This window comes from Bubalus kerabau, chromosome 10 (genome assembly GCF_029407905.1).
Source record: "Bubalus kerabau isolate K-KA32 ecotype Philippines breed swamp buffalo chromosome 10, PCC_UOA_SB_1v2, whole genome shotgun sequence".
Lineage (NCBI taxonomy): Eukaryota > Metazoa > Chordata > Mammalia > Artiodactyla > Bovidae > Bubalus > Bubalus kerabau.
Window position 1 is genome coordinate 42865488 of NC_073633.1, and position 24210 is coordinate 42889697.

General features: G+C 41.0%; 1 protein-coding gene across 3 annotated transcripts in view; it reads left to right on the top strand.

Annotated features, from left to right (window-relative positions):
- Positions 1-24210, top strand: part of STARD9 (StAR related lipid transfer domain containing 9) — a 120822-nt gene that overhangs the window by 34529 nt on the left and 62083 nt on the right. For all 3 annotated transcript variants that reach the window (XR_008699172.1, XM_055537507.1, XM_055537508.1), the window contains exons 4-7: positions 16206-16322; positions 17522-17554; positions 17644-17705; positions 19298-19410. Coding sequence is in view for 2 of the 3 variants with exons in the window: in XM_055537507.1 (XP_055393482.1) it covers positions 16206-16322; positions 17522-17554; positions 17644-17705; positions 19298-19410 (325 nt within the window). In the remaining variant the exon portion in view is untranslated. The remainder of the gene's footprint in view (positions 1-16205; positions 16323-17521; positions 17555-17643; positions 17706-19297; positions 19411-24210) is intronic.

Genomic DNA, 24210 nt, shown 5'->3' on the forward strand with positions numbered 1-24210 from the left:
ACATACAGATGGCTAACAAACACATGAAAAGATGCTCAACATCACTCATTATCAGAGAAATGCAAATCAAAACCACTATGAGGTGCCATTTCACACCAGTCAGAATGGCTGCGATCCAAAAGTCCACAAGCAATAAATGCTGGAGAGGGTGTGAAGAAAAGGGAACCCTCTTACACTGTTGGTAGGAACACAAACTAGTACAGCCACTATGGAGAACAGTGTGGAGATTCCTTAAAAAACTGGAAATAGAACTGCCATACGACCCAGAAATCCCACTGCTGGGCATACACACCGAGGAAACCAGAATTGAAAGAGCGACGTGTACCTCAATGTTCATCACAGCACTGTTTATAATAGCCAGGACATGGAAGCAACCTAGATGTCCATCAGCAGATGAATGGATAAGAAAGCTGTGGTACATATACACAATGGAGTATTACTCAACCATTAAAAAGAATACATTTGAATCAGTTCTAATGAGGTGGATGAAACTGGAGCCTATTCTACAGAGTGAAGTAAGCCAGAAAGAAAAACACCAATACAGTATACTAATGCATATATATGAAATTTAGAAAGATGGTAATGATAACCCTGTATGTGAGACAGCAAAAGAGACACTGATGTATAGAACAGTCTTTTGGACTCTGTGGGAGAGGGAGAGGGTGGGATGATTTGGGAGAATGGCATTGAAACATGTATAATATCATATAAGAAACGAATTGCCAGTCCAGGTTTGATGCAGGATACAGGAAGCTTGGGGCTGGTGCACTGGGATGACCCAGACGGATGGTACGGGGAGGGAGGTAGGAGGAGGGTTCAGGATTGGGAACGCGTGTACACCCATGGCGGATTCATGTTGATGTATGGCAAAACCAATACAATATTGTAAAGTAAATAAATTTAAATTTAAAAAAAACCTTAAAAAAAAAAGAAGGCTTTCTTATCTCTCCTTGCTATTCTTTGGAACTTCACATTCAGATGGGTATATCTTTCCTTTTCTCCTTTACCTTTCACTTCTCTTTTCAGCTATTTCTTTGTAAGGCCTCCTCAGACAACTATTTTACCTTTTTGCATTTCTTTTTCTTTGGGATGGTTTTGATCACTGCCTCCTGTACAGTGTTATGAACTTCCATCCATAGTTCTTCAGGCACTCTGTCTATCAGATCTAATCCCTTGAATCTGTTTGTCACTTCTACTGTATAATTATAAGGGATTTGATTTAGATCATATTTGAATAGCCTAGTGTCTTCCCCTGCTTTCTTCAGTTTAGCCTGATTTTTGCAATAAGAAACTCATGATCCGAGCCATAGTCAGCTCCCGGTCTTGTTTTTGCTGACTGTACAGAGATTCTCCATCTTCAGCTGCAAAGAATATAATCAACCTGATTTTGGTATTGACCATTTGGTGATGTCCATGTGTAGAGTCGTCTCTTGCATTGTTGGAGGAGGGTGTTTGCTGTGACCAGTGCTTTCTCTTGGCAAAACTCTGTTACTTTGCTCTGCTTTATTTTGTACTCCAAGGCCAAACTTTTTTGTTACTCCTGGTATTAAAAGTGTTAGAAGGCCTTTCATGTATGCAGGACCCTGTTTAGTTTTTCTTTGACTCCTTTTCCTCTTGGAACCCTCAAACCCACTTATATTTTTGAAGAAGTTGGCTCTAAAAAGGACTTTCGCCCTATAGCTCTGGATGGCAAACTATTAATATGTCCTGTGGATGCCATCTGGCCACCACCCGAATTAGTAAAGTTTTCTTGGAGCGTAGCCATGCCATTTGTTTGTGTAGTATTTGTGGATGCTTTTGTACTACAAAGGCAGAGCTGAGCAGTTGTGACAGAGACCATATGGCCCATAAAGCCTAATATATTTGCTGTGTGGCTCATAATAGAAAAATTTTGCCAGCTCCTATCTCACAAATCCTGATTACTAGGAATAGAAAGATTCTCAGATGATTTGCCTGAATTGTTGCAGATACCTAGCTCTTGGAGGTTCTATCTGATAGAATGAAGGTCTTCTCCTGGGTCTGCTGTTGTTGTTTAGTCATTAAGTTGTGTCAGACTCTTTGCAACCCCATGGGTCTGCAACATCCCTTTATTTTATCCACTACCTTGAAGGCAATGAAACAGCATATCCCTTTGGGATTCTGCCTGTGAAGATGCCAAGATGCCCTCACACCTAATAATCCAACCACCTTCTTTGTCTTTGTTCAGACCAGCTGCTGGGCAAACTGCTAACAAGTCCACTTGCCATGTGACTGCTGCTCAGAGATCCTGCTTTGTGCCTGTTGGTGATGACAGTTAAAGCTGCCATTGTGATAGGGCTTTTTCAAGCTGCCTGGGAGAGAGGTGATCAGGTTGTCTCACATGATGGGTCATGAATGTGAGGCTATGTGAGGAAATCAGGAAACTGGAAACTGTCTGCCGTATCCACCGTCACACAGCCAGGCCACACAACAATGGAGCATTATTCATCACCGTTCAGAATCCAGTAGTAACTGTAGGAGGCCAACAGCAGCTCTCTGTCTACCATTCAGAGCTCCCCAAGAGAGTTCCTCTTTAACCGATTTGGCATACCCTTATTAACATTCTTTTTTTTTCAGGTTTTTTTTTTTTAATGGTGCTATCCATTTATTTTATTTTATTTTTGGCTGAGATGTGCAGCATGTGGGTCTTAGTTCCCTGACCAGGGATTGAACTCAAGCCCCCTGCAGTGGAAGCACTTAAAGTGTGGAGTCTTAGCTACTGGATCCCAGCAAGTCCCCCTTATTATTAACAGCATCCTTATTTGGGGTCATCTAAAGGTTGACAAGGGTTTCCCTGGTGGCTCAGTGGTAAAGAATCTGCTTGCCAATGCAGGAGACACGGGTTCAATCCCTGGGTCAGTAAGACTCCTTGGAGGAGGAAGTGGCAACCCACTCCAGTATTCTTGCCTGGAAAATCCCATGGACAGAGGGCTACAGTCCATGGACTCTCAAAGAGTCAGACATGACTTAGCAGCTAAACGACAATGCTTGACAGTCTCTCTTTTGCCTGTACTTACTTTGCTTGGGGCACAGTCAGATGGGGCGTAGAAAAAGGGTTAAATGACAAAAGATGGTAGATTACAATCAAGGAATCGCTTGTGATCATCTTTTTAAAAGCGGCTGTGGGAATAGCAAGAGTCTTCGATTCTGTTCCCGTAAGTCCACCTTTCTTCTTTTCTCACATGAACTTGTCTAAGGAATCTCTTTTTGCAGGGAGGAGGGAAGCGGTAGCGCTAGATGGCCATGTATCTGTCCTGTGAATTCCTTCCTTATGTCCAGAGAGTACAAAAGGCGCATATGGGACCTACCAGATCTCACGTGCCACTTGGACAGTTGTCTATGGGAACATTCCTTAGCAAAAAACAGTTAGAAATAGACTAATCTTGTATAAACAAAGATATGTGTTTTGGTGATCTCAAAGTTCAGTTTTCTTGATTCCTTCAGGAACTAGGGACTTAAACTAAAAATATGAATTTATGTTTCTGTGTGTATATCTGTTTGAGTATTTGCTGCTGTGTGCAGTTGCATTTTTTTTTTAATTTATTTGTTTGGCTATGATGGGTCTTAGTTGCTGCACTTGAGAGCTTTGATCTTTGTTGCAGCATGTGGGATCTAGTTCCCTGACCAGAGATCGAGCCTGGACCTCTTGCATAGGGAGCACAGGGTCTTAGCCACTGGACCACCAGGGAAGTCCCCAACTTTTTTCTTTACTTTTTCTCTTTGCATAAAAAAGAAGCCCTAGATAAGTAGACAGGGATTTCTGTTTTTATCTTTTTAAAACATAATTTTATGTACTTATTTTTGGCTGTGCTGGGTCTTCATTGCTGCACATGGGTTTTCTCTAGTTGCCATGAGTGGGGGTTACTCTTTAGTTGCAGTGCTCAGGCTTCTCATTGTGGTGGCTTCTCTTGTTGTGGAGCACAGGCTCTAGGGCATGCGGGCTTCAGTAGTTGCAGCACGTGGGCTCAGTAGTTGCAACTCCCAGGCTCTAGAGCACAGGGTTAATAATTGTGGTGCACAGGTTTAGTAGCTCCATGGCATGTGGAATCTTCCTGGATCAGGGATTGACCCATGTTTCCTGCATTGGCAGGCAGGTTCTTCACCACTGACCCACTAGGGAAGCCCTGTTTTTATCTTTTGAATAAGGTGATAAAAGTTGCATTCAACAGAGAGGGTATATTTTAGGGTCTGATATTAGAGGGACCCTAGACTTTCATCTCCATTTTAGATGAAGGGTGGGGAAGTATGTGATTAAAAGTATGGTTTGTTTTCCAGTTTCACAGATTACTTGCTGTGATCCTGGGCTAGTCCCTTTATCTCTCTGTGCTTTACTTATCTGTAAAAGGGCGTAATGATACCTACCTCAGAGTTGTTGTGAGGACTAAATGAGTAAGTAAATATAAAATACTTAGAACTGTGCTTTTGTTGTTGTTTAGTTGCTAGGTCATGCCCGACTCTGTTTCGACCCCATGGACTACAGCCCACCAAGCTCCTCTGCCCATAGGATTTCCCAAGCAAGAATACTGTAGTTTCCATTTCCTTCTCCAGGAGATCTTCCAAACCCAGGGACTGAACCCACGTCTCCTGCAGTGACAGGTGGATTCTTTACCATTGAGCTACTAGGGAAGCCCAGAACAGTGCTTCGGAGAAGGCAATGGCGCCCCACTCCAGTACTCTTGCCTGGAAAATCCCATGGACAGAGGAGCCTGGCAGGCTACAGTCCATGGGGTTGCTAAGGGTCGGACACGACTGAGCGACTTCACTTTCACTTTTCACTTTCATGCATTGGAGAAGGAAATGGCAACCCACTCCAGTGTTCTTGCCTGGAGAATCCCAGGGATGGGGGAGCCTGGTGGGCTGCCGTCTATGGGGTCACACAGAGTCGGACATGACTGAAGGGACATGACTGAAGAGACTTAGCAGCAGCAGCAGAACAGTGCTTAGCAGATAATAAATGCTACTGGAGTGGGGCACCATTGCCTTCTCTGATAATAAATGCTACATAAGTATTATTATTATTAACTTCTTGATACCTGATCACAATCTTATCCAGCATTCAATAATTTCTCCAATACCTTTTCTATTCACAATAATATGTCCCTCTGTCCTCTCTGGTAGCATGTGCATTTTAATAGAGGCACTGTAAAGTTACAGCTAACTCAGATAAATTACTATACTGGAGAGAATTTATAGTATTCTGCAGGGTGGTGGGGAAAATCATTTAGGGGCACATTGTGACAAGAGGTTGAAGAATTGGGGGCCATCACATGCTTAGAGAGTATCTAGAAAGGTATAAAATTGAATATGTCTCATCTTCCTTCCATTTCTACCCCCAGATTTTCTAAAGTCAAGCAGTCATAGGGTCTGCACAGCCTTCTGTGGAAATCTGAGCTGGCTCTGTAGCTTCCTTCCTGTGTCTCATAACCATGTTCAGCAACAAGAATGCTAACTGACCACTGATTGCCCTAATAGATTCAAGAGCACAATAGTACAGAAATGATGTAGTGCTGAGTACTGGATAATGTGGAACCAAGGAAAGCTAAGCTAAGAAGGACAACCAGGTGCTGAAAAGGAGAAATGTAAGGTTGCTTCCTGATGCTGCTCCTTCTCTACTGCTGGAAAACAGAAATGACCAGGGCGCTGTAAATCGGTCTGTTGTTGATACTGTCAAAGACATCAGTAGCAACACTTTGGAAAGCCAGGTCAAAGCTACTCAAGCTGCTGGGAAACTGCCTTCTAGGAAAAACAACCCCCAGTAGGCAACATAATCTGGGCTGGTTTGATTCCAAAGTTTGTGTCCTTCTTGGGCAGAACTGACTGTAGTCCGGTTCAGTTTGAATCTACTTGAGTGTTCACCAGCATTGCTTTCAGAATGTCAGAACAGACTGGGGCTGCGGTAGATAGAGGTGCTGCCCCAGCATTCATTTCTCTACTGGCATCTCTCTATGATTACATCAGTGAACAAGCTGCACGGGCTCTTGGAAACATTGCAGGTGATGGTTTTATTTTCCAAGACTTGGTTATCAAGTGTGGTGCCATCAATCTGCTGTTGGGTCCTCTTGCAGTTCCTAATGTATCATCTTGAATATGCAGTTACTTGCAGCACCTTAGTTGAATCCTTGCTAGATGCTACTGAGTAAATTATTTTTTTAAGTAATTAATTAATTTTTGGCTGTGCTGGGTCTTCATTGCTGTGCATGGACTTTCTCTAATTACAGCAAGTGGGGAATACTCTCAAGTTGCAGTGCACAAGCTTCTCATCGCAGTGACTTCTTTTGTGGCAGAGCATGAGCTGTAGGTACCTGGGCTTCGGTAGTTGCAGCGCACAGGTTCAGTAGTTGTGGCTTGCGGGCTCTAGAGCATGGGCTCAGTAGTTGTAGTGCACAGGCTTAATTGCCCTGACGCATGTGGGATCTTCCCAGACCAAGGATCAAACCTGTGTGCCCTGAATTGGCAGGCAGTTTCTTATCCACTGGACTGTCAGGGAAGTCTGAAAATTCTACTTTGCTTCCTCTCCTGTATCATGATGTCCAAAAGTACTAGCAAATGCACAGACAATGTCAGATATTAAAGCTGGCCACTGGCACCAGATCCAGTGAGTTGTGAATCATGGTTTAGTCCCATTCTTCATTGGTGTTCTAAGGCAGACTTTAAGATGCAAAAAGAAGCTGTGTGGGCTGTGAACAACCATAGAAGTTGTGGAACAGTTGAACAGATTGTGTAACATCATTCATGTGGCATAATAGAACTGTTGATGAACCTCTTAACTGTGAAACATACCAACATTACCCTAGTTATTCTGGATGCCCTTTCAAGTATCTTGGGTTGCTGAGAAATTAGGTGAAACTGAGAAACTTGGTGTAATTGAAGAATGCAGAGGTTTGGATAAAACTGAAGCTCTATAAAACCGTGAAAATGAGTAAGTGCCCAAAGCTTTATTAAACTTGATCGAGAAATACTTCTGCATGGAGGAACAAGAATATCAAAATGTTGGGCCAGAAACTACCTCTGAGGCTATAGTTCAGGATGGCATTCTGAGACCATTATCTTTCAGACTATACAACCGAAGCATAAGTTTGTTATACCAAACATGTACTATGTTTGGTATAAGTTTGTCTTTCTGTTTCTCTACTAAGAATTCTTTAAATGTGGTTTGCTTTTGTAGCACTTTTTACAAGGAGACTACACTTGAACAGTTCCAAACTGTACATATTGTATGAAGCTTCTCTCAGTGGGTTTATTTCTGTGTGGAATTTCATATTTTGCAGTATCCTGTAAATAAAGATTATTTCATCTTTTATTTTAAAAAAAGGGCAGCAGCTGCTGTTGTGGGTTATCAGGCAGTCAGGGCTTACATGGTTCAGGGGAGGCCTCAAGCTTTGCAGCAGTTCTAATAGAAGAAGTTTGACTTTATATTTTGTAGTGCCTATATGTAAGGGATGGAATGCATGAATTGTCAGGGGATTGTGGTGCAAGGTGAGGGAAAAGTTGTCATTGGTCAGTCACAGTTCTTGGTATTTACCCAAAGGAGTTGAGAAATACATCCACACAAAAACCTGTGCTCGAAATGTTTATAGCACCTTTATTCATAGTTGCCAAAATTTGCAAGCAGCCAAAGTGTCCTTCAATAGGTGAATGTGTAAACTATGGCACCTCCAAATGATGGGATAGTCAGCCTTAAAAAGAAATGAGAGGGCTTCCCTGGGGGCTCAGTGGTAAAGAATCCCCCTGCCAGTGAAGGAGACACAGGTTCAGTCCCTGATCTGGGAAGATCCCATGTGCCATGAAGCAACTAAGCTTGTGTGCCACAATTACTGAGCCTGTGCTCAGCCCAGGAGCCACAACTACTGAGCCCAAGTGCCCCAGCTGCTGAAGCCTGAACATCCCCTGTGCTCCACAACAAGAGAAACCAATACAATAAGAAGCCCATGCATTGCAACTACAGAGCTGCCCCTGCTCACTGCAGCTAGAGAAAAGTCCACACAGCAATGAAGATCTAGCACAGCCATAAATAAATAAATAAAATTTTTTAAAAATAGAAAAAGAAATGAGATATCAAGTCATGAAAAGACATGAAAGAACCTTAAATGCATATTACTAAGTAAAATAACCTCAGATATGCAGATGGCACCACCCTAATGGCAAAAAGTGAAGAGGAACTAAAGAGCCTCTTGATGAAGGTGAAAGAGGAGAGTGAAGAAGCTGGCCTAAAACTCAACTTTCAAAAAACTAAGATCATGGCATCTGGTTCCATCACTTTATGACAAATAGATGGGGAAGAAATGGAAACAGTGACAGATTTATTTTCTTGGTCTCCAAAATCACTGCTGATGGTGACTGCAGCCATGAAATTAAAATGTACTTGCTCCTTGGAAGAAAAGCTATGACAAACCTAGACAGGATGTTAAAAAGCAGAGACATCACTTTGCTGACAAAGATGTGTATAATCAAAGCTATGGTTTTCCCAGTAGTCATATATGTATGTGAGAGTTGAACTGTAAAGAAGGCTGAGCACTGAAGAATTGATGCATTCGAACTGTGGTGCTGGAGAAGACTCTTGAGAGTCCCCTGGACAGCCAGGAGATCAAACCAGTCAATCTGAAAGGAAATCAACCCTGAATATTTAATGGAAGGACTGATGCTGAAGCTGAAGCTCCAGTCCTTTGACCACTGATGCAAAGAGCTGACTCATTGGAAAAGACCTGATGCCGGGAAAGATTGAAGGCAGGAGGAGAAGGGTATGAAAGAGGTTGAGATGGTTGGATGGCATCACTGATTCAGTGAATATGAATTTGAGCAAATTCTGGGAGATGGTGAAGGACAAGCAAGCCAGGCGTGCTGCAGTCCATGGTGTCACAGAGTCAGACATGACTGAGCAACTAAACAACAACAAAGTGAAAGAAGCCAGTCTGAAAAGGCTGTATATTATATGATTGCAACTATATGACACTCTGGGAAACTATGGAGACAATGAAAAGATCAGTAGTTTCCAGGAGCTCATGGGAGGGAAGGAGGGATGAACAGGTAAAGTACAGGGGATTTTTTTTAGGGCAGTGAAATTATTCTTTATGATACTGTGCTGCTGCTGCTAAGTCACTTCAGTTGTGTCTGACTCTGTGCGACCCCAGAGACCGCAGCCCACCAGGCTCCCCTGTCCCTGGGATTCTCCAGGCAAGAACACTGGAGTGGGTTGCCATGTCCTTCTCTAATGCATGAAAGTGAAGTCGCCCAGTCGTGTCCAACTCTTAGTGACCCCGTGGACTGCAGCCTACCAGGCTCCTCCATCCATGGGATTTTCCAGGCAAGAGTATTGGAGTGGGGTGCCATTGCCTTCTCCGTATGATGCTGTTCAGTTCAGTTCAGTTTAGTCGTTCAGTCACGTCCGACTCTTTGCAACCCCATGAATCGCAGCACGCCAGGCCTCCCTGTCCATCACCAACTCCCGGAGTTCACTCAAACTCACGTCCATTGAGTCGGTGATGCCATCCAGCCATCTCATCCTCTGTCGTCCCCTTCTCCTCCTGCCCCCAATCCCTCCCAGCATCAGAGTCTTTTCCAATGAGTCAACTCTTTGCATGAGGTGGCCAAAGTACTGGAGTTTCAGCTTTAGCATCATTCCTTCCAAAGAACACCCAGGGCTGATCTCCTTTAGGATGGACTGGTTGGATCTCCTTGCAGTCCAAGGGACTCTCAAGAGTCTTCTCCAACACCACAGTTCAAAACCATTAATTCTTCAGCGCTCAGCTTTCTTCACAGTCCAACTCTCACATCCATACATGACCACAGGAAAAACCAAAGCCTTGGCTAGACACTGTAGTGGTGGTTATATATTATTATGTATTTATAAAAATTCATAGAACTGTACAAAACAAAAAATGAACCCTAATGTGAACTTTGGACTTTATTTAATAATACTACATCAGTATTGGCTCATCAGTTACAACAAATGTATCATAGTAATGCAAGATGTTAATAATATGGGAGACTGAGGAGCGAGAGGAAAGAGGGCTGAAGGGGTGCATGAGACCTTTATAATTTCCACTCAACTTTTCTCTTAACCTAAAACTGCTCAAAAAATTGCTTTTTAACTTAGAAAAAGGTGAATAGATTAGGGAGAAAAATATTTGCAACGCATATGGCAGATTAAGGACTGCTGTTTATAATATACTAACAAGTCTTTCCTGAGAAGGCAATGGCACCCCACTCCAGTACTCTTGCCTGGAAAATCCCATGGATGGAGGAGCCTGGTAGGCTGCAGTCCATGGGGTCGCTAGGAGTCGGACACGACTGAGTGACTTCACTTTCACTTTTCACTTTCATGCACTGGAGAAGGAAATGGCAACCCACTCCAGTGGTCTTGCCTGGAGAATCCCAGGGATGGGGGAGCCTGGTGGGCTGCCGTCTCTGGGGTCGCACAGAGTCGGACATGACTGAAGTGACTTAGCATAGCATAGCATAGCATAGCAGAGCATAGCATAGCATAACAAGTCTTTCATATTGACAAAAAAAGAAAAGCAATCCAGTAGAAAAATGGGCAAAGGATATGAATAGACCCTTCTTGGGGAGAGCAAATTTAAATGCTCCCACCAAAGAATGATGACTTCAAACTCACTGTTGTTTTAGTAACATTAAGATATGAATTTGTATTGTTCAAATGAAGAGCAGTTAAAAAGATTCCTGGTGAGATGATACCTCATTGTGGTTTTGATTTGCATTTCTCTGATAATGAGTGATGTTGAGCATCTTTTCATGTATTTGTTAGCCATCTGTATGTCTTCTTTGGAGAAATATCTATTTAGTTCTTTGGCCCATTTTTTGATTGGTTCGTTTATTTTTCTGGAATTGAGCTGCAGGAGTTGCTTGTATATTTTTGAGATTAGTTGTTTGTCAGTTGCCTCATTTGCTATTATTTTCTCCCATTCTGAAGGCTGTCTTTTCACCTTGCTTATAGTTTCTTTTGTTGTGCAGAGGGATGGTATGGGGAGGGAGGTGGGAGGGGGGTTCAGGTTTGGGAACACGTGTACACCCATGGTGGATTCATGTTGATGTATGGCAAAACCAATACAATATTGTAAAGTAATTAGCCTCTAATTAAAATGAATGAATTTAATTAAAAAAAAAAAGGATTCCTGGTGGGAATATGAAGAAAAGGATTCTCTTATTAATTTTGTCAATAGAAATGTAAGTTATTATAGTCTTTTCAGAAAATAGTCTTAATATTTATGAAAATAAGAAATATTTTAATCCTTTGACCCAGCAGCCCCATTCCTGAAACAGTCTATAAAAAACATCAGTATATAAACATGAATGTTCAAAGATATTTATTGAAGCATTATGAGTAGGGATAAAATAATGAAAACAAGTGATTGCCCATTTATAGGAGAGTGATTGACTCTATTTTGGCATATTTACACCATGGAATATATTGCAAATTGTGTTGATTGAGAAAAACAAAGGTTAAAACAAAATTTTACTGAGACTTCTATTTAATAGAAATACTGAAAGGGAGATTTGGTAAAGTTTTTCCCAGTGTGAAGCAAAACAACAGGAAATAAGGAAACCTTGAAGAACAGTTTTAAATAAAAGGATAATAGCTTAGTGTTCAACAGATAAAATTTGTGTTTCCTGATAATTCTGGTGACAGTTATTTTGCTAGTGGCAGAATATCACAGTGGTTAAAGGCAACAGCTTTATTTAGAGGTACTTACTACCCATGGAACTTCAATTTTCTCATGTGATAGAGAATTTTGATAATAGTAACTATCGTCATAGATGTATTGTGAGGATTAAATGGATTAATAATTTAAGGTGCTAAGAAGAAGAGAGCCTAACACAATAATTGTTTCATGTTACTAGCTGTATGAATCTAAAGCTCTGGTTTTGAATAAAACACTTTTTTCATAAAACTGAAGTATGGTTGATTTTTAATGTTGTGTTAATTACTGCTGTATAGCAAAGTGATTCAGTTATACATACATATATATACATATAATATTATACATTATATATTATATATACATATAATATTATACATATACATATAATACATATATATAAAATATTCTTTCCATTGTGGTTTATTATAGGATACTGAATATAGTTCTTTGTGCTATATAGTAGGACCTTATTGTTTATCCATTCTGTATATAAAAGCTTACATCTGCTGTACCTCATCATCTCTGTGTGATGAGAAGTAGAAGTACAACTCTGGGTATTTTGAGGTTTTCCTAAGTAACAGCATTAGTGAAAACATGTGTTTGAATAGTTTCCAGAGTTGTCTAGAATTATTTTCCAGTTTAAAGATGCCTGCTAACAGAATTTGTTTTTAGATTCTTTTAACTAATTTTTTTTCTCCTCCTTGAAATGACCCTCTTCTCACTCATCAACAGTTTCTATTACCTGTATTTGTGTATTTGAAATCATTATTTATTTCATCATTTTGAACCCTTTTTCATCCTAATTTGAAGTCACAGGTTTTTTTTTGTTGTTGTTAGGAGTCACCTTGGGACTCAGAGAACATAGTGTATAATAAAGAACTACAGAACTACCAAAAACAAGCAAACAACAACAACAAAAATCTAACAGTGAAAATTTTCTTTAGAAAAATACAGAGCAACCTTTAGCTTTGGACCTTAAATAGTCATCATTAAATCAGAGACATAAATCCAGAGACTTAGTTGATTCTAACCGGTTTTAGGAAGGGTATGTCTGATAAATGTTGCTGTTATCAGGGAATTCCATTCCTTGAGATTTATCTTGTGGATCTTTTTTGAAAATAAAGTTTATTTGTTAGAGCAATTTTAGGTTTACAGAAAAATTGAGCACAGAAATTCCATATACCTCCTTCCTCCCACCAGGTGGCGCTAGTGGTAAATCACCTGCCTGCCAATGCAGGAAACACATGAGAGGCAGGTTCAATCCCTGCGTCAGGCACATCCCCTGGAGGCGGCATGGCAACCCACTGCAGTATTCCTGCCAGCAGAATTCCATGGACAGAGGAGTCTGGCGGGCTACAGTCCATGTGGTCACAAAGACTCGGACACGAGTAATTGACTTACACTTTCACTTTTCACACATAATTATAGTATCATATATAGAGGAGTTTCACTGCCTTAAAAATCTTCTGCATCGCACCCATCATCTGTCCTTCCCCGGACTCCTGGCAACCACTGATTTTTTCTTTAACTGTCTCTATTGTTTTACCTTTTCCAGCATGTCATGTAGTTGGACTCATACAGTGTGTAGCCTTTTCAGATTGGCTTCTTTCACTTAGTGAGGTGCATTTAAGGTTCCTTCATGTTTTTTCATGCCTTAATAGTTCATTTCTTTTTAGCACTGAATAATATCCCATGTTCTGGATGTACCACAGTTTAGACATTCACTTATTGAAAGACATCTTGGTTACTTCCACGTTTTGACAGTTTTGAAGAAAGCATCTATAAATATCTGTGTGCAGGTTTTTGTGTGTGTATAAGTTTTCAGCCTCTTTGGGTAAGTACCAAAGAGTGAGATTGCCTCACTGTATGGTAAGAGTAATATATTTAGTCTTGTTTAAGAAAAAAAAACTGGCATAATGTCTTCCAAAGTGGCTGTACCATTCTGCATTCCCATCATCAATGAATGAAAGTTCCTATTGCTTCATCTCTTTGTAAGCATTTGGTGTTGCCAGTGTGTTAGATTTTGGCTATTTGTATAGGTGTGTGGTGGTGTCCCCTTGTTTTCATTTTCAATGCTAATGACATGATATTGAACATGAAAAATTCTGGTTCCTGGATTCAGTTTCCCCTATAAAATAGGTTTCGGCTTGAGCTTCAGGTATTGTGAGTCCCAAATCAGCAGCATCCCATGGGCTGACCCAGTCTAGTGAATGCTTAAAAAGACTGAAAGTTCTGTGTCACATGAAATCTATCAAATGTGTTCTTGTACTTATATTCCAGAAAAAAAAGTTACATTGCCCATCTCTCCTCCTGAACTGGATCTTCTAGATTATTAGATTCTAATCCTCTATATTAGATTGCCCTTTGGTAATTTATTTTAGCCTTCGAACTGTTTTTGGTATTCATATTGAGCTGTTCCCATATGCTTCATTATAATAACCACGGTGAGAGTAAACCACGATGTCATCTGGTTATGTTGTGCTCTGTTTAAGGATTTATGATGAGCTAAGCCTCACGGTTCGTAAAGAATGGAATCTTAAGTTTCCCCCAATTCCATGTTTGGAGCCTACCAGTTTTGCTTGTTCACACCTTTTACTGTTGAGTGGAAATGGCATCTTCAAAAATGTTTTTCATAAAACCTCCAGGTGATTATTTGAATTTGGATAAAGACATGGGCAAAGTAACATTCTCCTGTCTGCTTTCACAATCCACTGAGCTCATTCTGCCTGCTGTGTGAGCGGTGAGAAATAAATAACACTAGATGTGGCCTTGCTCTGTCTGCACCTCTGTTCCCACTTTCTGCTGGAGCACTGGAAAGAAAGGTTGAGTTTTGTGAACATTTCCAACTAGTAAATGGATGGCTGCCAACTCAGGTGTTCTAATTCAGATGATTCCTCCTTCAGTCCCTGGGAATTTAACCCAGACAGATGTCAGGAGGCACAGAGAATTCTGCCCAATTTTCAGCTTTGCAAATATAGAACCGAGCTGGGAGGGAGATTGGGAAAGGCGATGGGAATAGTATAACGTCTAGATCTTTCACCTCTACTTGGGTTATTATGGCCCTATGCCTGAATATTAGAAGCACTAAAAAACAAAATGCAAATAGTTCACTGATCAAGAAGCATGACTGCAGCTGCTGAAACAGAATAGTGTAGTGTAATCTTAGCTCAGCAACCCCTATCTTCATCCTCATGGTCCCTAGTTACATGTTACATGTATTATCTCACTTAATCTTCACAACAAACCTGTGATATAGACACAAAATATCCAATTTACCAGGGGGAAAAAAAAAGGTTTAAAGTTTAAGTAAATTGTTCAAGATCACACAGCTATTAACCATAAGAACCATGTTCCAATTTGGAACTGTATCAGGAGATTCATAGAATTTAAGGGAAAGTAGAAAATGGGCAAACCATGAGGCCTTAAGTCGCAGGGAGGCCAGGTAAAGCCATATCACAGAATAGTCTAGTTTGAGTACTGTGCTTGTTACTTGTACACTTCAGATGCAGTACTGTTGGACTCACGATCCCAACAAGGAGACTTGACTAACTCTTTCTTTGCTTTTGTGTCATTCTTTGAAATTTCAAGTTTTGCTAGCCTCATTTCACATGTTCACATTCTATCCTCCAGGAGATGGAGAGAATTATCTGGCCTATTTGACTTCTGTTGGGAGGGTTGGGCCCTGCTTCCCATGAAAACTGAAACAGTTTCCTCCCAGATCAGAAGAGTATTTGGATGCTGAGCAGCAGCAGTGCGAAGAGTAAATGCCCATCATACCAGCTGTGTATGCAGATGTCATGTGGCATTCTGCTGAGGACTGGTTCAACTGAAAGTTATGCCTTTCCCATAAGCAAGGCTGTTTTGTCCTGAGCCTGGAGTCTGCCTGGAAATCCAATAGGACTTTCAGGCACTACATAAAGTATAGGGGTTTTCCTGGGAGGGCCTCTAGTTGTTTCTGATTCACTAAAACTACAGAAATGAGTGAGAGCAGAAGCAGTCAGCTGTTAGGATCAGTCTGAAGAGGCAGCATGTAGAAAAGGGTCCCACAGGGAAAACTCTCCCTAATTTCTTGGCTTAACTGACCCTCATTGTAGTGTCTTGAGACCCTGAATTTGTTTAATATGTTCCTGGGCAAAATTTCATTGTACTTTTACCTGATTAACCATATTAAAGTTTTTTTTTTTTTTTGTAATGGGAAGGAAAAAGAATTCATGTACATGGTTTTCCTTCACTAATTTGCTTGCATGTCTTTGCCCTTCTCCTGGACTCTTTTCCCCTAAAGATTAGGGACCATATCAATTTTGCATCTTAAATATCTAGCCTTGTGCCCAGCATACAATAAGCACTTTAAAAAATAATTGACTTACTGAACAAATGAATTTTCCTTAGCAGTCTTTTTTTTGAAACTGAATTGATTCTCATAAAACAGTGGAGAATTTATAGTCATGGATGTTGAAACATTTTATAATATAAAAGGCTGCTTTGGAAGGTAGGACCAGAGTGACATGCACTCTGTTTTTATTGTTACAGGTGTTCCAGGACTTGGGGACTGAAGTACTGTCTGGAGCTGCCAAAGGCTACAACATATGCCTTTTCGCCTATGGGCAGACAGGCTCTGGGAAGACATACACCATGCTGGGCACCCCAGTGAGTGTTGGGATGTGATGTCTTCTTAAAGCCACATCAAACCTGAATGTTGCATTGTTCTTGCCACTGAGAGAGGATGTGAGTTTCATAGTTAGTCGGCTTCAGTCAGATTTAAAGGGTTCTGTTTTCTGTTAAGAATACGTTTCTTAGCACCTTAATTGACAGGTAAACTTCAAATAACTAGCTCCTTTTTATTACACCCTGAAGAACCTTGGAATTTTCCAGCTCTCTTTGATGAAACAGACCTTGTCAGTCCTTCTGAATTTCTCATATTTCTCTTACCATTTCAAGTTCATCACTTGTAGCTTTTCAATGCCTCTGGTGTAGACAAGTCCCAGACTGCCTTAAGTGCTGGCTAAGGCCATGTGGATATGGGGCTGTGTGTGTGTTAAATCTGATTGTTAGAAAGAAGTGGGAGAACAAACCACTGGGATGGGAGCTTTCAAAAGTGTGTAGGACTTATGAGAGCCTTCTTTTATCATGGAAAATTAGGAGGGTAGAGTTCCTTCAGAATACTTCTTTGTTTTAGGCTTAGAAGAACTCTGGTGAGATGAATTGGTGGGGCAGGTGATAAATAACACCATATGAGGACAATTTTCTAGGGTATTATTCCTCCTTAAAGATTGTCCCTGCTGCCATGGGCCCAGATCATTGCTTAATTAATCTTCAGTGGGATGTCTTGAGACCTTAAAGGTTCATGTTTGGTGTGATTTCATATATTTTAAAAGAAGAAAAGACTCAATAACCCAGGGGTTTAAAGCCATTAACCTGAATACAAGTTAGCACTGAATCCAATATGAAGAAATAAATCACTTCTCTCTAAATGTGGGTTTTGAACATGCATGTACTCTGGTTCTCCTGTGTGTGGGGGGATAGGAGATAGGGTTCTGGGAGGCACCACTGTGGTAAAGTGTGCTTATCTAAGAAGGATGTCACCTCTTCGGCATGAAAGCAGGTACCTGGGGGTTTGTTAGCTTCTCCTCTCTTCCTTCTTATGGTGGTGGTATGCCCCTCATCTGATACTTTCCACCTGTTTGTTTCTGAGATCACTGGCAAATAGAGTCTTCCACATACCATTGGGGATACTGCCTGAAGTAAAGAGGCAAGAGCGAGAACACTATCCTTGCTGAGCTTGGGTCCTGGGTGTTGGGGGAGAGCATTAGCATGAGTGGACAGTAATGCTTTCTTCTCTTCTACAGGCCTCTGTTGGGCTGACACCGCGGATATGTGAGGTATAGACTCTCTTTTGACTGGATCCTCTCAAAGTAGGTCTTCCTTGTACATCCCCTTCAGTGAAACTACAACCCTCTGGTTTATGCAGGGTCTCTTCATCAGGGAAGAAAAGTGTGCCCCACTGCCTGCCTCCTGCAGTATAAAAGTAAGGTAAGAACCTGTTGGGCTCTGCAGCCTGAAGTGTTTCTATGTCCACTCCAGAGCTGTCCTCTCTGCTTCCAGAGTTACCCAGAAGAATGGGGAAAAGTCACAGCAGAAATATCTTACAGCGCTTGTCACGTGAATGTGCAGATGTGTTGTAGGAAACTTAGTTTCTATCCTCAGGCTTAACAAGTTAGTGTCTCCTGTGGACCAGCTTCCGTTGGCTGGCTGGTTTCCCTTCCTTCATTTTCTGTTCAGTTTCATACTAGCTTCTGGAATTTCTCTTCCAGCCCCTTCCTGGATTGTTCTCCAGGTTAGTAGTTCCCAAACTCTTGTGTGGTGGTTGTGGGTGCATGCATAGTCAGATCTGACTCTGTGACCCCAAGGACCATAGCCTTTCAGGCTCCTCTGCCCATGGAATTGTCCAGGCAAGAATACTGGAAACTCGAGTAACCCAGACTAATGCTGGCTACCTCCAGTGTGATGTTACCAATTGCCATTAATTTTCTGTATTCTTTTTTTTTCTTTTTGGTATTTAATGTCCTTGTTTAAAAACATGAGACATAATTCACATACCATAAAATTCACACTTTTAAAGTATATAGTTCAGTGATTTTTTTTTTAGTATTTACAAGACTGTTCAACCATCATCACTATCTAATTTCATAACATTTTCATTGCTGTAGAAAGAATAAATGTCCTTTTTAAAAATCAAATGGTTGTGAACATTATTTTTACATTTTTAAATTTGTAAAGTAAAAATTTGCAGTATATATTAAGTGTTTTATTGTCCAGGAAATCTGGGGACCACTATTCTAAGAGCTATCTGGGGGTTCCTATGTCTGAATTTGAAATGATTAAGAAGGGAAAATTTATAAGGAGTGTGTGCAGAGAGCAGCTTTGAGCTGGAGCCTTTTTTCTGATTGCTGGCTCCACAGGCAAGTATCCATGGTCCAGTGAGGAAGACCTTTCTGTGAGAAGTGTGCTTTCTTATTTAACAAAATATTTACTGATTTTAATTAAGAATTGTAGCTGTTCTATTATTTTAAAAAGTATGAAATGCCAGTAGATACCAATAAAACAGAGCATGTCTTAAACAGAATCCCAGTGTATAAGATAGGTAAAATGAGAGTTGTGCAACTTAAATTAGAAGTGGGAAGCAGAACCCTTCTCAGTTAGCTTCCCTTATTGCTCAGCAGTGGTCCTTGAGATGCCTTCCATGAATAATAGAGCTCAAAGATCAAATTTGAAAACCACTTCAAGAAACATGCTTGTAAGACTGTATGCAGCAGGGAACTGATAAAGGCACAGGCTGATGGCAGCCTAAACCCGTCCTCAAATAGCCTCTTGAAAGCTGAACTTGAATCAGCACTCACAATGTAAACCTGAAACTGGAGTAGTGCCAGCCAGTGCTAAAAACCCTGTGTACACATGTAGAAAGAGGCTCAAGGGGGAAGTCTGGAGTGACCAGTGTCTCAAGAGTATCAGAGATACTCTGAACAAGAACTAGAACAAGAACTAGGACCTTCTGATTCTTGGCTTAGTGTTTTTCCCACATCTGTTCAAAATCTAATTTTATGCCTTTTTCTCTGTGTCTCTAGCTTCCTAGAAATCTATAATGAACGAGTGCGGGATCTGCTAAAGCAGTCTGATCAAAAAAAGACCTATAATCTGCGGGTCAGGGAGCACCCAGAGATGGGGCCCTATGTGCAAGGTGAGCCACTATGGTCCTGGAAGTCAGAGACCAAACCAAAACTTGGGAAGCTCTCCTGATGGTCACTGATTCATTCAACAGACTTGTAATGAATACTTATTATTTGCCAGCTACTGGTATGAGATGCCCAGTAGGTACCAATAAATAGAAAAGACAGGCAAGCTGACACTGTTGTGGGGCATAATGTCAGTCAACAAGCACTAATCACAGTTGTGATAAAGGCTAATAAAAAAATAGATACAGTGATGAAAAAGAGCATCTTCATGGAGTCGTCAGGAAAAGCTTCCTTGAGGAGGGTGGTAACATTTTAAGCTGGACCCGGAGGGGCACAGGAGCCAGTCATGTGAAGAATAGCATGGCAAGGGGAAGAGTGTTTCAGGTGAAGGGAACGGCATGGGCCAGAGCCCTGCATGAAGGGGTTGCTTGGTGATTTCAAGGAGCTGGTGTGTCTAGAGCATGGTGAGCGAGAGGTAAGTGGCATGGAATAGCATTGGGTCTGTGGTGCCAGGTCCAATGGGCCTGGGATGGATTCCCAGGTCAGCCAGGGTCTGTTTTGGGGGTACCTTCCTGTTCCAGAGATGGTGAGAGTCAGGGTCATGGGGAGACACCAGACATGGAGCAGGGTCTATGCTGCTTTCTCATCAGACATTGGTATTTGATGTTTGCTTCCATTTGTCTTCTTCCATTAGACTAGGCCTTGCTGTTGGGTGCTTTTGTAGGGGAAGCTTTCACTCTCTCGGGCCGCTCATAATAAATAACATGAATTTTATGTTCCTCTTTTCTCCACAATATGCTATTAATATCCCCACAGGCAGAGGGACAGAAAAGACCAAGAGCTGGTCTCTTCTCTGATTAGAGAATGGCCAATGGATGACTCAGTAGGTGTGCCAGTCAAAAATTCTGCTGCTTGAGTCTTTCCCCAAATGTTTCATCCTAATTGGTAGCTGGAAACAATGGTTAAAAAATACCACTTACTTTGCCGGGAACCAGTTGGAGTTTCCTCTGTAAAACTCTGTGTATACACATTTCTGTGTAAAGCGATACTTAGAAGGCAGACCATGAGTGGTTGTAGTAGTGCCACAATTTCTCATCTTTTTGTTTATTTTTATCTTAACGTGTTTTTATATGTAAATGTGGGGGTAGATAGTAACTAGAGGAGACCTCAGATGTAGTTCTAATGTCTTCACTGCACAGAAGATGATATGAAGTCTGGAAGAAGTTAAGGGACGTTCCCAAAGTTCCACAGCTACTTGGGGCAGGGTTGAAACTGGGAACTTTGTCTAGGACTGGAAGAGAAGAATGGGACAGAATCCTGTACATGGATCATAGGAAACCTATGAACATAGGTTCCTGATTGGCATAGTACTTGAAACTCTGAGAATTCATGCAAGGTGGTACAACTTGGATCATACACCCAAGGTCGGTGACAGGATCAGGACTTAAATCTAATGGCTGTTTGGATGAAGTGAACCCTTGTGGGGAGGGAGGAGGCTTGGTGCTTGGTAGGAAATATTTCTAAACAAGCAAAAAGTCTCTTAGGTCCTTTGGATTACATGTTTCTTAAAGGCGGTATGAACTTTTTCCATCATTACAAATATAGGGGACATTTCTCTTATTTCTTAGTGAAGGAGCCATGAGCTCAAATAGTATAGAACCAGCCTTGGAAAACAAGACCCTGAATAGTCACACTGAACAATGTTATTTCCATTACTACCCTCTGATGGCATTATAGCAAAGTTTTTTACTGGGGTCCAGCCCCGGTTGGATCCAGGGATTTCCTCAGGATGATGGCATTGGCGATTAAGGGATAGCAAAGGCTGAGAGATTTTTTAGATGCTCAATAATAATTGGTTTACGCGGGAAATCAATAAAGTTTGTGACACCAAACTTTCTCTGACCACGGAGGCCACAGGCGCCCTCTTGAATAGTGGAAGGTGCCCCACCTTAGGCACCTTCTCGAGTGGGTCTTAGAAGCCCAGGCAAATAAGTGATCGCAGAGGACCCCCGCGCTCCAAATTATTTTGGCATGAAGGAAGAACAGAAGAGAAAAGGAGGAAAAGGAAACAAGAAAGAATGACACGGGGAGACCAAGCTTTGGTGGGCAAGGCCCATAGCTTTATTTTCAACAGTGGCTTTTATACCCTAAGTTGCACATAGAGGATAATAGGGGGTGTGAAATCATGCAAAGTCAGCAGTCTTTGATCCTTATTGAGACCAGGCTTTCTCTTCTGTAAATTTATCGTATACAAATGGTTTAGGTGATTTACATCATCTTCTGGCCAGAAGGCCTGTTAACATTTTATGACTCTGACAAAGGTTTGTCAACCATAAGACTTATTTTCTCTAAGAGTAATTATTTTAAAGTTTGGCGCCATCCTCTGAAGGTGTTTAAGTTGCATTCCTATAGGGCAAAGGTGCAATGGGTTTACAACAAAGGAAAGAATTTATTACCTTAAGGGTCTAAAGTTGTTAACACCAAGGCCACTATTTATTTTTTCTACATACCAACTATATTAATTAATACACTTCCTAGGATACAATACAGGGGATGTGGAAACTTGGCAGCAAGCATTGGCTCAACAATGAAATCTTCTACTAGTTCTATTCTGACAATTTCTAACTTTCCGAGAGGCTCTATACTATTTGAATATCTTAAGCTTCCCGTGCCTCTGTGGCTGGGAGACTGTAAACAATCGTATGCGTAGCTGTAGGAGTCCGGGTAAGCCTGTCAGGCAAGTTAGAGAGCCATCTGAGGGGTTTGTGAACTAAAACACTCTTGTCACACCCAGGAACTTTATTAACTGGAGCTGTAAGTTAACTCTTTTTCAGAGAGATGGTGGTGGGGGACAGCCCCCTGTAAAGTCAGAGGTGTAGGTGAGAGCACAAAGCAGTAAAGCAGGCAGACTCTGGTTTTGGGGTAGATGCTCAGGCAGGCCCAGAGGGGCACCCCTCGAGTTCTGGCTCGCTTTGCCCACCAGAACTCTCCCACATAACCTTGTTATGGGTGGGGACTCCCGTGCTGGCTCCCGGCAGTTTTTATTTTTTTTTAAATGTTTGCTTGCTTTCTTCATTTATTTTCATTGTCTGCCCGTCTGTCTGTATTTCTCTATCTTTGGGCTCATACATTTTGTGAACATGATTCCAATGCCGAAAGTGGTTTCTGCTTTGAAACCAATCTATAGGAATTTATTAAGTACCTGCTAGATGTCTATTCTATTCAGGGTGCCATGGGAAACATGAAAATACAAGAAGTTATAATTTTAATGTAAAGAATTTGTAGTTCTAGTTCAGAACCATAAGCTGGAACTTGATAGCTGCCTAAATCCAAGGAAAGATAAGGAGTAGCCTCTTATTTTTCATTAAAAAGTTCATTAATTAGATGACAGGTTAAGTTGAAATCTGAAATGTACAGAGCCCTGTCCAAAGCATACATAAGAGCCCAGTGGTTACCGGGTCTAAAGGGATAATAAGTGAGGCAAAGACAGTATTATATTTTTGCTTTGGCCTTTATCTTAATATACAGGGATGGGTACAAAGCAGGAGGTTGTTGGAAATGAGTAGTTGGGACTCTGAAAAAAATTGTTTGTGTTTTCTTTGTATTCAGTCTGCACATAACAGTATTCTTGTTTTTTTAATTCTTACACCTTTTTATTCCTTGTCTTTCTACACCAACTAGAACCCTATTAAAATGGTAACAATATTTAGTTTTGTCCCCAGGGGAAACCTTCAACATTTTACTATGATGTTTGCAATAGCATGCATGTGCCCTCAGTCGTTTCTAACTCTTTGCAACCCCATGGACTGTAGCCACCAGGCTCCTCTGTCCATGGGATTTCCCAGACAAGAATATTGTAGCGGTTTGCCATTTCCTTCTCCAGGGGATCTTCCTGACCCAGGGATTGAACCTGCATTCTCTTGCATCTCCTGTATTGGCAGGCAGATTCTTTACCACTGTGCCACTTGGGAAGGCCATTTTCAATACCATGTGTTGTTAATAGATACTCGTATCATACACTTCTCAGACTGTCTAGGGGGAAGGACCAGTTTTTGTTTTGTTTTTTTAAAATTCCTATCCATGGCAAACCAATACTTTGATAAAATGAAGATGAATTACTAGAAAAAAAGTAAAAGACATATTAATTGTAAGCCCAATTCTTCTTTATTCGATTTAAAAGATATATAGTCTGTCATATTGTTGTAAAGGTTTCTAACGCTTTCAATTTCTGTACCTATCTCATCACACATCAATAACAGTTTGAGAACTGACTCCAGTCTGTGCAGCCACTTTCAGAAGCATTACCTTAGCAGGTTAAGGGAATTCTCTCTTTATCTTAGTTTTCTAAAAGTTTTTATTTTTTTAATCTTGAAGAAAACTTGAAAAAGTTGCTAGTATAAAGAGCTTTTTTACTTGAACCATATGAGAGTAAATTGCCAACCTAATGACCCATATACCCTGATTATTTTAGGGTATTTTTATTTCAAACAAGAAGTACTCCTGTGTAGTTACAACATGAAATCCACATCAGGAAATTAACTTTTATTCATTACTACCATCTGATCCTTAACACCCATTTAAGTTTCACAAATTGTCCCAGTGATTGTTGCTTTGAGTCCAGAGTTGCCTTTGGTTAGTGTCTCTCTCTAGTGTTCTCCAGCTGGAAAGGCTCCTTGGTCTCACTTGACTTCATGAACTTGACAGCATTAAGTGATGCATAATTTTGATATGTCTATATTCATTATTTTTAATTTTCTTAGCTAAGGTCATACCTGCCAGGCCTCTTTGAAATTGTTGTTTTCCTT